The sequence below is a fragment of the Episyrphus balteatus genome, chromosome 3 (genome assembly GCF_945859705.1).
Source record: "Episyrphus balteatus chromosome 3, idEpiBalt1.1, whole genome shotgun sequence".
In the NCBI taxonomy this organism is placed as follows: Eukaryota; Metazoa; Arthropoda; class Insecta; order Diptera; family Syrphidae; genus Episyrphus; species Episyrphus balteatus.
In genome coordinates this window covers 13,407,288-13,420,487 of record NC_079136.1, presented here as the reverse complement: position 1 = coordinate 13,420,487, position 13,200 = coordinate 13,407,288, and the positions used below count along the sequence as shown (strand labels likewise).

Sequence of the window (13,200 nt, the reverse complement as noted above, 5' to 3'; positions counted from 1 at the left end):
ATGTAATTGTTTTTGATGTCTTACTTTATGTTTTTTGGAGTTCCTCAGCACTAATTTCTCGCGGCTAACATAGAAACTTGCAGTTTGTCATGCATGTGTTTCAATTTGCCTTCTTCAATTTTTCAGTAATGTAAATGAAAACATCAAAACACTCGCCTTAGCTTAACATTTAAAAAATTTAAAATATCTCCCTTCTTTGGTAAATAAGTTAGAGTGAGTTCGTTCGCTGTTCACTTCTATACTCCTTGATTGTATATCAACATGAATCACAAAAAGCAAATCAGTACAAATATCGAACATCTGTTTTATAACACAATAAAATGAAGAAAAAAGGTTGCGCATACACCACAGTGACCCGCAATAAAAATGTATTTTATCTGGATACCATGTTGCGATTGAAATGCTATTTTGCGGCAAGTTTTCAATTATAAATATTCTTCGATACTTCCCTAACTGTAAAAAATTGATGTTTCCTCTATAATATGGAATAAAACCTGACCTATTTCAAATTGAAAGCTTTGATAAGCCAATGTTGTTTAATACAATGGCAGGTGAGAGCTATTAGATTAAAGAACTCGATTTTTATTTAATTATAAAAGTTCCTGATATTTTCCCACTCAATGTGTTTGTTTCATTAAATCTCTACATAAACGTGTTATAAAATTAAATTCACTTCATCGCTTCTTTATTTTATTCGTTTAAATAAAAACGACATTATACTGAAAGAAAGACTCTTTCAATGAATGTTTTTTTTTTCTAACTCATCTAGAAACAATGATCCCCTACGACAATAGGGATATTATAGGCACACATAATGGCAGTGTCAATGACTGTTACACATATTTCCCTCGAGTGAAATAAAGCTATTACGCGGTACTGTCTACTATACTGCTATTGCTTGCTACTGCCATTGCCGCTTACACTAACGAGCCGTGTAAATTGAATTTCACATAATGCTGAGCAATCGTATATCATTGAAATGGCAATTGTATTAAGGAGGACATTAAGTGTCTCTTCTCGTCCTTATAACATTCAATATATAGGAGAATTGGGGGTTTTTGCGGGCACGAGTACGGTTGGCTATGGTTGGTATTCAATTGTGGAGCTCTCAGGTTCATTTATCTGTCCACGATCGCATTATCCTGTTCGTGAATATTATATACATATGTACGTTTATATTCCCAGTGTATAGTGCGTGAGGTCGTTTTGAAAAAAATGCTGTTATCTGCGTCGAAGTGTTTTTATTATCCCTGACACTCCTGCCAGGCTTTCTGTTCCCGGGGATTACTCAGAAATCCGATTACGAATAAATGGATTGTAATTGATTTTTTTTTTTATATACATTATTTCATTTTGTCCTTTTTTGTTTGTAAGTGTGTGTGACAAAGTGAGGGTGATGGTGGGATATAGATGTATATTGAAACGATTTGTGTACATTTTAGCGATATGTTGCTTTTAAAGGATTTTCTTGTGTCCTTTGATTTGCTTAGCACTCAATGTTTATTGGAAATAAACTCGAAACGTTTTATAATATTTACTTTGATTTTGTTTATAGCTAAAATAACAATGTTTTTTTTTGTTTTTGCTATGGTTCCAAAAAACGAATGTCCTTGGAAATCAACAACGAGAAAATGATAATGAGATTGCATACGAAATCAATAATGTACTTTAACATAAATCTATCATTCTTCTAAGCAGTTTTCAAGTCGTTTGAAAAAATCTTAAAAAATCGTTAGAGTCATTTTAAAAAGTAGGTACGTTTATTTCTATACTATTTATTTGAATTATTTTTAAAATATTTTAATATGCCATTTCGTAAAAACATTTTTAGTAAAAATCTTATGAATCACAAACAAAATATTTTCCAAAAACAGTCAAATAAGTTGTTTACAATAAAGTTCAAAGTAAACATGTTTGAAACCAAAGATCAATCATTTTGAATCATCTAATTTTTCTTCTTTTCAATGAGTAAAAACACTTTTTTTCAATCTCAATCATTTAAAAGCTGATTTTGATTAATACGTTAGCTTTTTTTCTTTAAATAATTCAGTAAAAAAAAAACTTTTTAAATAATTTTGACGAGTGTTCCATTTGATTACTTGTATAAAAAGTAATTTTTATAAAACAAAATTGAAAAAAATAATTTTTTATATATAAAAATTTGTTTATACAGGGTGTCCCAAAAGTAATGAATCAAACGAAATATACTGATAGGGCTTTAGGGCTCTCAGAATTTGGTAACTTGTTCATCCCAAATCCTTACGGTTTTCGATTTAATGCATTTTTTTGTGAATTTTCGAAAAATCCCGACTTTGCAACAGTATTTTGCTTCCCCCGCTCATAATTGATTCTTGTTTTTTACAATTCTTTCACTTAAACATTGCCTAATAATAAGAAATAATTAGTTAATCAAAATGTTGCTGCAAATTAATTAACACTTCCATGTTTTATAAAAACTCAATTTCTTACTTTTATTTTAGAGCAACACCCTGAAAAAAATTTGTATGGTGTGGTACAGGTTTATTTTTTTTTAAACTTGCCGTGTTATTGCAGTTTTCAAAAATGTATAAAAATTTCCAAAGTTGAAGTTAGAACTTTTTTTTTTTTTTTGCCTATCAGCATATTTCGTTTGATCCATTACTTTTGGGACACCCTATATACAGGGTGATTCAGGAGTAATGTGCCAAAAAGCTAGAGCGTGTAGGTTAGGTCGAGACAAGAAAAAAATCGTATGGGAGGGGGGGGTCTATCCCCCCTCGTTTAGCATGGAGGGGCAATTTAAGAAAAAATTGACTTATTTTGGAAAAAAAATTATTAAAAACCAACGGTTATACTTACAATAACGTGCTACACCTTTTTGTAAAGCCAAAACCCTAGTCTTTTACAAACATTTTAAACAAAGCCATTTTATGAAAAACAGTTTTTGAAAAATTAATTTTTAAAATCAAAATTTTGAAAAAAAATTGAAAAAAAAAATTTCAAAGTAATTTTTTTCAAAATTTCATATAATTAAGTACTAATTTAGTTTTTAAAATTCGATGCTTTTATTCATTTTTAAACAAAAACAGAAAACCAGATTGAAAAATATCTTGTGATTTTCGAGAAATTAACAAAAAACCAAAACTACTTTTTTCTAAAAAACCTCTTTATTTTTGTTTTTACATGGCTGGACTTATTAATAAATTAATTTATAAAACATTAACCATTCGTCAACTATTTTTTAAACATTCAGACTTAAGTAAGGATACATTAAAGTGATACCGTATTTGATTAACCCTGAATTGATCAACTTTTTTCATTGATAACACCTGAAAACTTACCTGAGCATTTTTCTTACTATGGCTGGGGTGCTCGCTGCTCATAACAAACTGAAAATTATTTGCATAAAAAAATATTTATTGCAAATAAAAGTATTTTGCATTAAAAAAAAAAAATTATTATTATTATTGTTGAAAAAAAAAATTAGGTGCAAAATATAACATTAAATACTTTTCTTTTTAATATTTAAGAAACAAACATCATTATCTCAATTTAAGCCTTGAAAGTTTAAATTGTTTAAGGTTGAACTTTTATTAAAATCAAAAGTTTTTTTTTTAAACCAAATAGAGCATGACTATTGTTTGTTTGTTTTTTTTTTTTTTAATTACTTTCATGAAACATTTTTTTAAAAAGATGCGTGAAAAAACAGTAATTCAAAAATTTATTCCATTTCTATTGTATTAGCCCAGGGTCGATAATTTTTGAAACCAAAAAAAATCATAGTAGGATGAAGCCCATTGGAAAAGGAGGTGAATATGATAAAAATTAAGGGAAAAATAAATTACGGGCGAGCCGAGTTCGGGAAGTGGGAGGGTTGAGTTTTTAATGGTAAAAAATGGTAGGTATATCTCGATTTTCGGCAAAACTACAAGTCCTATGGAAAAAAGTTGTATGGCAAGGTTGTAGGTAGTGATGTGCCTCGGGTATATACCAATCGGGTGGGTATTTATAAATGGGTATTTACCGGGTTTATACCGGGTAAATACCCAAATGGCAGGTATATACCCAAAATGAGGGTATTTACGATTTACAGGCGAAAATGAAACATGGCATGCCCTTTAGAACGTTTTCAATCAATATTTGTATTTTTAATAAGCTCTTATTAGCTTCACTTGTAACAAACAAACTAACTAGCAATGTAATAAAATCGAAGAAGTTAATTTTGACCGACTTCCGATTATCATATCAGATATCAAGCTGAAACTTTGTACACATATAAATGTAGTTCAGACGTCAACACAATATTTTGGTGGTCAGGGGAGGGCGTGGGTGAGTCGAAACACCCCAAATCAATTTTAGCCTGCAACTTATTGTAACAAACGGAAGCTTAGAAACATTGAAACATTCCAAATCAATTAAATGGAAAAAAAATCTTGGAGGCTTATACATATACAACCGAAGTCGAATTTTGTTTACTTTCAATAATGATAAAAATAAAAAGTAAAATTATATAGTTTTAAAAACAACGCTTTTATCACTCTTTAAAAACTATAAAATTATTTTGTTAATTTATTTCAAATAGTTAGTTTTAAAAAAACAGAAAGCGCTTTGTTCAAACTTATTAATAAAACTACACACAACCAAAATATGCTTTTTGATCTAATCATTTTAGATAAGTTAGCTCCTGATTATCCCAATAGTAACAAAAAGTACGTTTTTTCTTGATTGTAAAAAAAAAATATTTTTTTTCAAAAACCCACTAGATTTTTGTTTGAAATTTATTGAAGATTTCAAAACACTCCTTAATTTTCTTGTGCAATCAGCGGATGCTGATTTATTCATGGGTTAAGACAAAAAGATCCTTGCCCGTTCAAAATTCGATATCTTATCCATACTGTGGTTTGGAAAGATTTTTTCCAAGTTTTTAGACAAAAGAAAAAAAACGGAAAAATTTCAATTTTTTTTGTATTCAATCGATTGAGCCGAACATGTAGCTTGACAAAAATTCACGACCATTTTTAAGGGAAATATTACTGCCACTAAAAAAACCTCAAAAATTTTGGAATTTTTCTTTTGATCCGTTAATTCTTTCCGCTAGTGTCTTTAATTAAATAAAACTTTTTCTATATATACATAGAGCCTTTTCAAGAAACCAAACAATAATAAAAGTGGGCGTGGCAGTGGTCGGATTTTGCTTAAATTACTTAAAATATTTTTTCTTGCTCATAACTCTGAAACTCTGAAAATTTCATTTAAACTATACATCCGTTTTTGAAAAACAAACACTAATAAACGTGGGTGAACAAAATAATGAATTGTTTTTTTCCTAAAAAATTTAACACAACAAAATAACCTCAATCAAGAAGACCGAACAAGTGTGCCCCTGTCATGTTTATTATAATATCTCGGGCCTATTTCAGAGCTTACTACGTTGTTTACATCAATGACTTTAAACATTAATTGCGGCGGCCTGTTGGACTTCCGGAAGCATTTTTTTGAACATTTGCACTATTTAAACCATAAGAAATATTTCCCGAATTTCAATCGGACTCAACTATTGGCTTTTGAGGTTGCTGATGTAGTTAATTAAGCTGATGTAGTTGATGTAGTAGCTCTCAAACAGGGCCCTGATGACAAACAATCGAATTTGTAGCGATTATAAGTAAATACCCGTATTTACCGTCGTTTTGGTAAATACCCGGTATATACCCAGGGTATAAACCCACAAATGGTATATACCGGGTATTTGCCCATGGCTAGTTGTAGGTAATAAAAAGATCTACAACTTAAGCATTAACAATTTTTCGACATAACCTCAAAATTTATGTGAAAAATTAAAAAAAGCAAGTTTTTGGTTTTTTATTTTTATCTTTTTCAAAAAAAATGTTTTTTTTCTACGAAATTTGATGAAAACTTACCTTATTATGTCCCGAATACACAGTAATTTATTTGATTTAAAATATTTATTTTTTAACCTTTTTTTGACTAAATACCAAAAAAGTACCCTAATTTTCAGTCGAAAATTCACGTGTCAAAATATCAGCTTTTTTCAAAAAATCGGTGGGAATTTTGTTCGTTAAAATAGGTTTCTTTCAAAAATGAATATTTGAATTTGATCTTTTTCCATAATCCTTATTTTATAGCTTTTCCATTGCAAATGCTTTTTTTACGCAAATAAAAACATTAAAGAGCGGAATTCATAATAAATACATTTGAAATTATGTTAAATGTTGACCAAAGTTAAATCATTTCCCATCAAAACAACCTACCGAAATAAAAAGATTATCATAAAATAACATAAATATTTTTTGTTTCTGTTTTTATTAGTTTACATTTCCATCTACTTTAATCCTTCCAAAATGACACGCAAACTTTTGTTATTAGTTGTTGCCTTCAACATCCAGATAAAAAGTAGATGGCTTATATTTTTTTTATTTACAGAGGATACCGATTCCTTTAAGAACGTCCTTCCGGATCCAGAAATATTTCGTCCACCTGAGGATGAAGTTTGAATATTATTTCAAAAGTTTCTTCTCACAAATGTTTTTAGGACTTAGAAAAAAAAAAAAAAAAAAAAACAGCAACCAAAAACATAAACTTATCTGTTTTAAGCAAAATTTTTAAGTGGTTTCTGATACTAGCAAGTTGTTGTGTTTTTTTTTCTGTAATAAAATCAATGGTTATAGAAAAAGAAATGAGAATATTATTTTATGAAGGAAAAAAATAATATTGAGTTGAGAACTCCGTGAAACAAAAATGCACACATTCCATAAATTTCATGGATAACCATCAGGTTATACAAACATTGGGGTCATCCCCAAAGTATTTTGCAAAAAAGAAAAGCAAAATCCTTTTTGAAAGGATATAAATCTACCTTATTAAAGGTATATGATTTACTTTTAACATACATATTTCGGATTCCTTTAATCTTTCATGCTTTTGTGCCATTTTATAGTGTTTACATCAGGACAACCCGATTCCGATTGAATGCAATTTATTTTGATATATTCTTCTCGATTATGCTTGTTTCTTGCTTAGAAAGAATATTTAAGAGGTAATCGTTTGGAAAAGTTTAGCGAAATGGAAAATACTGTCTGTGCTGATGTGAAGTTTAGTTTATAAGAGTGGGAGAAGGAAATGATACTATTCTTAAATTCGATTGGGAAGGTGGTATTAAACAAACCTCTACTATTAAAGTAGAGAAACAGTCTTGCTAACAATTTACCACAATAAGGTTTATAGGTATAGAGTTTAACTCACTTTGATGATATAATTTTTATTAAAATTCATTTTTGTTTAGATGAAATTCAGAATTAGTTCCAAAAGAAACTTGACAAAAAATGATAACCCAATGAAAATTGGTAAATTTTTGTATGTAAAAGGGTGCTTTTTAGGTGTAAGAAAATGTGAGTTTATTGACCGTATTGAAATTCAGCAATTAGGTATTCTACATATGAGATTGGAATCAAGAATTTAAATTGGCTAAAAGTATATCATGGTTTAAAGGGTGTTTTTTTTTAATTGATCGAAATTTTGTAGTAAGGTTCTTCTTCCTCCTTTTTCTCGGCGCTGTTATGATCTCGATGTCAAGGGGGTCATATCCCACGTAACTGCTTCACACTAGTGATCCGCTTGTGGGGTTCGCAATTTTGTAGTAAGGTTACATTTGCGATAGAAAGCAAGAATAAAGAGACTTCAAAAAATAATTTTGGAGGAAAGGCTGTTTTTTTCTAGGATGAAGTAATAAGTAATATAAGTCCTAAAAGTCAATAATTCAATAGAACTTAAGACGTTCTTTTTGTAAAAGGAACAAAAAATAAAATGAACCTTTCGGTGAAAGAGTGTTTTTTTGAGCGAAAAAACCATTAATACCAGCGAATAGAATTTCCATTAAAAAACTTATCGGTTTTTTTTTTGTTGCTGGAAAAAAAACACTTTTTCAACAAAAAAAATTCTATGGCCTAATACTAATCTATTATTACATTAATAGTCTAAGAGCCGGCAGCATATTTTGGCAGTTTTGATATAACCGAAATTCGAGTGTGCACATATCTAGATATGCACCACAGTATGTCAACGGAACAAGTCTGGCACTGATCTTTTTCAGCTTTCCCTTGCCAGACGCATCCAAAGTGCAGCAAAAAATCAATTTTTGGCGTTTTGGTATAACCGAATAAATGATACACCAAAAAATCATAAAAAATCCCCTGATTTCGAATCTGTGGGTACCGCAAGTTTCTTTTTCAGCTTTCCCCCCGCCAGACCGCTTTAAAGCATTTTTAAGTGCATTTTTCTAATAAAAAACCTAATTACTTATTTTCTGTTAGGTATAACCGTATGATGGTAACAAATTAATATTCTATGTCTATTCCAGGTCTAGAAAATATAAGTTTTAGCCATCTATTTTTCAGCCTTCCCTCTGCCAGACGCATCCAAAGTGCAGTCAAAAATCAACTTTTGGCGTTTTTCTAGGTATTACCCCAATAAATGATACACCAAAAAATCATAAAAAATCCCCTGATTTCAAAAATGTGGGTACCGCAAGTTTCTTTTTCAGCTTTCCCCCCGCCAGACCGCTTTAAAGCATTTTTAAGTGCATTTTTCTAATAAAAAACCTAATAGCTTATTTTCTGTTGGGTATAACCGTATGATGGTAATAAATTAAAATTCTATGTCTATTCCTGGTTTAGAAAATATAAGTTTAAGCCAGATATTTTTCAGCTTTCCCTCTGCCAGACGCCCTTAAAGGTTTCCCAAACAGGTTTTTCCATAGAAAAAACACCTAGTTTCTGTTTTTTTTCTTATAAAATTGAAATAATATTTTTTTGTTTAGAGTAACCACATGATGGCCAAATATTAACTTTCTCTGCCTTTTCCTGATTTAGAAAATGTAAGTTTAAGCCAGTTTTGTTTCAGCTTACCCTCTGACAGACGCCCTAAAAGGTATCTCAATAGTACGGGAAAGTTAGATTTTGCTATATGGGGCATGGGGGTCTGGGAAAAAATCCGAAATGCATTTTGTCTTCAGGGATTAAAAGAGCATAAACCCAGGGATCGAAAGAGTCTAAAACCACATTTTGTACAACCGCACCAAGAATCATTTTGTTTGTCCCTATACAAAAAATTGCAATTTTTTGAAGTTTTTTGCCTACAGATCGAAAACGGTCTGTCAAATCGAAAAACCAATATTGTAACAAATGAAGGTAATTAAAAGATCTACAACTTTTACAACTAACAAATTAAAAAAAAAAACGCTCAAGTAAAAGAGATATGACAAAAATAAGAAAATCACTTTTTGACGTGTTTAAAAAAAAAACACCCTAACTTTTAAACCAAAGGGATAATCGACACGAGTCGTAAACCAAATTTTGTTCAATCGCACTAAGAGTCATTTGGCCGCCATTTTTTTTTAAATACAAATTTTAGTTTTTCACATAACTCGCGTATTTTTGAACCTACAAAAAAAAAACAATGTATGACAAACTTGAAATAATTTAATTTTCTACAATATATGTTAAATAACATTTTTCGATTATCCCTTTGGTTTAAAAGTTAGGGTGTTTTTTTTTTAAACACGTCAAAAAGTGATTTTCTTATTTTTGTCATATCTCTTTTACTTGAGCGTTTTTTTTTAAATTTGTTCGTTGTAAAAGTTGTAGATCTTTTAATTACCTTCATTTGTTACAATATTGGTTTTTCGATTTGACAGACCGTTTTCGATCTGTAGGCAAAAAACTTCAAAAAATTGCAATTTTTTGTATAGGGACAAACAAAATGATTCTTGGTGCGGTTGTACAAAATGTGGTTTTAGACTCTTTCGATTCCTGGGTTTATGCTCTTTTAATCCCTGAAGACAAAATGCATTTCGGATTTTTTCCCAGACCCCCATGCCCCATATAGCAAAACCTAACTTTCCCGTACTATTGAGATACCTTTTAGGGCGTCTGGCAGAGGGTAGGCTGAAACAAAACTGGCTTAAACTTACATTTTCTAAATCAGGAAAAGGCAGAGAAAGTTAATATTTGGCCATCATATGGTTACTCTAAACAAAAAAATATTATTTCAATTTTATAAGAAAAAAAACAGAAACTAGGTGTTTTTTCTATGGAAAAACCTGTTTGGGAAATCTTTAAGGGCGTCTGGCAGAGGGAAAGCTGAAAAATATCTGGCTTAAACTTATATTTTCTAAACCAGGAATAGACATAGAATTTTAATTTATTACCATCATACGGTTATACCCAACAGAAAATAAGCTATTAGGTTTTTTATTAGAAAAATGCACTTAAAAATGCTTTAAAGCGGTCTGGCGCACAGTGGTGCCATTCTTCGTTTTTGCCGACAAAATTCATTTGCACGGCCATTTCTGGACGAAAAGTCATGAAATTTGGTACACTGAATGATTATAGTATGGAAAATACGAAAAGGCTGCCAACTTTTTTTTATTCAAAATGGCGGCTCCAAAATGGCGGAAAGAATGAGCGTTAAAATAGAATTTTCATTTTCAAAACAGTATATAAGCTAGAAATTGGGCTAAATTCATGTCAAAAAGTTGTTAGATTTAAGATTTAGGACTCATAGATTAATATTCATTACAAAAAAATCAAAAAATTTGAAAACAAAGTCCAGAAAATGCCAATTTAGTAAAACACATTTTAAGACCTCTAATTACGCTATTTCATGGATTTTTTTTTAATTTATCACAATTTTGAGATCTCTTCTATTTATGTTTCATAAGAAAATTGCAAGTATTGGGGTTATATGGTTGCCAACTATGTTTTTAAGTAAATATAAGAAAACATGATATAATGAAAAGTTTCAATGTTCAATAAAACTGAGAATTTAATTTTTCCGTAAACCAAAATATACTTGTCTAATAGATTTTAGCGTTTTAAATTCAAATCCGGAGTCAAAAAAAATCTATGACGTCACGTTTTTGAGATATAAGCAGATCAAAATTAATTTATATCTTCGAAACTTGACGTCATAGATTTTTTTTGACTCCGGATTTGAATTTAAAACGCTAAAATCTATTAGACAAGTATATTTTGGTTTACGGAAAAATTAAATTCTCAGTTTTATTGAACATTGAAACTTTTCATTATATCATGTTTTCTTATATTTACTTAAAAACATAGTTGGCAACCATATAACCCCAATACTTGCAATTTTCTTATGAAACATAAATAGAAGAGATCTCAAAATTGTGATAAATTAAAAAAAAATCCATGAAATAGCGTAATTAGAGGTCTTAAAATGTGTTTTACTAAATTGGCATTTTCTGGACTTTGTTTTCAAATTTTTTGATTTTTTTGTAATGAATATTAATCTATGAGTCCTAAATCTTAAATCTAACAACTTTTTGACATGAATTTAGCCCAATTTCTAGCTTATATACTGTTTTGAAAATGAAAATTCTATTTTAACGCTCATTCTTTCCGCCATTTTGGAGCCGCCATTTTGAATAAAAAAAAGTTGGCAGCCTTTTCGTATTCTCCATACTATAATCATTCAGTGTACCAAATTTCATAACTTTTCGTCCAGAAATGGCCGTGCAAATGAATTTTGTCGGCAAAAACGAAGAATGGCACCACTGTGTGGCGGGGGGAAAGCTGAAAAAGAAACTTGCGGTACCCACAGATTCGAAATCAGGGGATTTTTTATGATTTTTTGGTGTATCATTTATTCGGTTATACCAAAACGCCAAAAATTGATTTTTTGCTGCACTTTGGATGCGTCTGGCAAGGGGAAGCTGAAAAAGATCACTGCCAGACTTGTTCCGTTGACATACTGTGGTGCATATCTAGATATGTGCACACTCGAATTTCGGTTATATCAAAACTGCCAAAATATGCTGTCGGCTCTCGGTCTATAATACTTTGTTTAAATTGGGTACCATTTCTAAAATTGAATTTTAATATACGTTCCATTCAATCAAAAAAACACCTTTTCACCCATTTCTCATACGTTTTTAGCGAATCATTGGCTATTTATGATTAACTTATTACAAATCTTCTATAAAAAAAACCTTTCACTCAAAAATATTTTTTGAACTCATGGGTTAAATTTGGCGATATTAAGCTCCATCGCACAGTTGTTCTCAAACATGTTTCTGAACTTTTGTTTTAAGTAGTTGTTTCAAGTAAATTTCCCTACGAAAATTTCTAATGTTCTCTTGGTTGAGTTAGGTTTGCTTTTAACTCTGTCCATGCATCGTATTGCATTTACTGGCTGGAAGTTTGAGCTATCCTTTCTGTACTCTCTAAATAGTCCAATTTTTTTCCAGCTATACGACACGTAAGATTCGAATTTTCCACGTCTGAATTCAAAATTTAGTGTCCAAGCTTCGTATGTAGGTATGGCCAACATTTGAATAATCCGTATCCGAAACAGGTACAAAACATTAATTGCTTTTACGCTAAGAGTTTACCTCAGCAACAATAGTGTCCGTTATTAGAAGGTAGACGAGAATTCCGTTTCGTTTTTTACTTGCTCTATAGATGATATAGAATTCCTAAAAAGTGGGTCCCGCAATTCCGTCCGTGCGTCTGTGCGTCTGTACCTCCATCTGTACACATTTCCACAGCCTAAACGCGTGATCGGATTTTCTTCAAATTTGGTACAGATGATTTTTATAGAATTCTGAAAGTTGTTTTTGTTTTTGTATTTTTATATCTCACTTAGAAAGTGTACCTTCCATACAAATTTTTCAAGTTATACCAAATAACTCGAAAACGGCTCTAACGATTTTGATAAAAATTTTGTGCATAATTTTACAAACAAGAACCAACTTTTGATTTAAAAAAAAATATTTTTTGGAAGTATACTAACGGCACCTGCCATAGAACCGTTTTTTTGGTTTCAAAATATCTCTTACAAGACTAACCCGATTTCAACGAAAATTTTTATACAAAAGCGTTCAATTAACCGTAATATTAAAACGTTAAAAAAATTTCAAAAAAACAAAAAATTTTTTTGAAAAATCTATTTTTTGAAAACGGGTTTTTGAAATGTTTCGAAATTTTGTTTTTAAGTGTAAATTAATTATTTCTCCAAAATGGCATACCATTTTGTTTTATTTTAATGTTAGAAAATTTGTACATGTATATACAAAATTAATTTTTTAAAAAAAGGCTCTAACGATTTTCAAAATTTTTTTTCTCAAAATTCCGTTTCATATAAGAAATCAGATGGCATACTTCGTTTTGTGATCGAAACCTTTAA

The 13,200-nt window shown here is 30.3% G+C and overlaps 1 protein-coding gene across 4 annotated transcripts in view; it reads right to left on the bottom strand.

The window, feature by feature from the left end:
- The window catches only part of LOC129913008 (pickpocket protein 19-like), a 105,702-nt gene that overhangs the window by 28,557 nt on the left and 63,945 nt on the right, over positions 1–13,200 (bottom strand). For 2 of the 4 annotated variants that reach the window (XM_055991318.1, XM_055991326.1), the window contains exon 1: positions 3,321–3,369. The exons of 1 other annotated variant lie outside the window; for it this stretch is intronic. In XM_055991318.1, the coding sequence (XP_055847293.1) occupies positions 3,321–3,328 (8 nt within the window). In that variant the 5' untranslated portion in view covers positions 3,329–3,369. Of the gene's footprint in view, positions 1–3,320; positions 3,370–5,897; positions 6,189–13,200 lie in introns of those variants that run through there. One more of the 4 variants, XM_055991323.1, reaches the window with a different exon arrangement.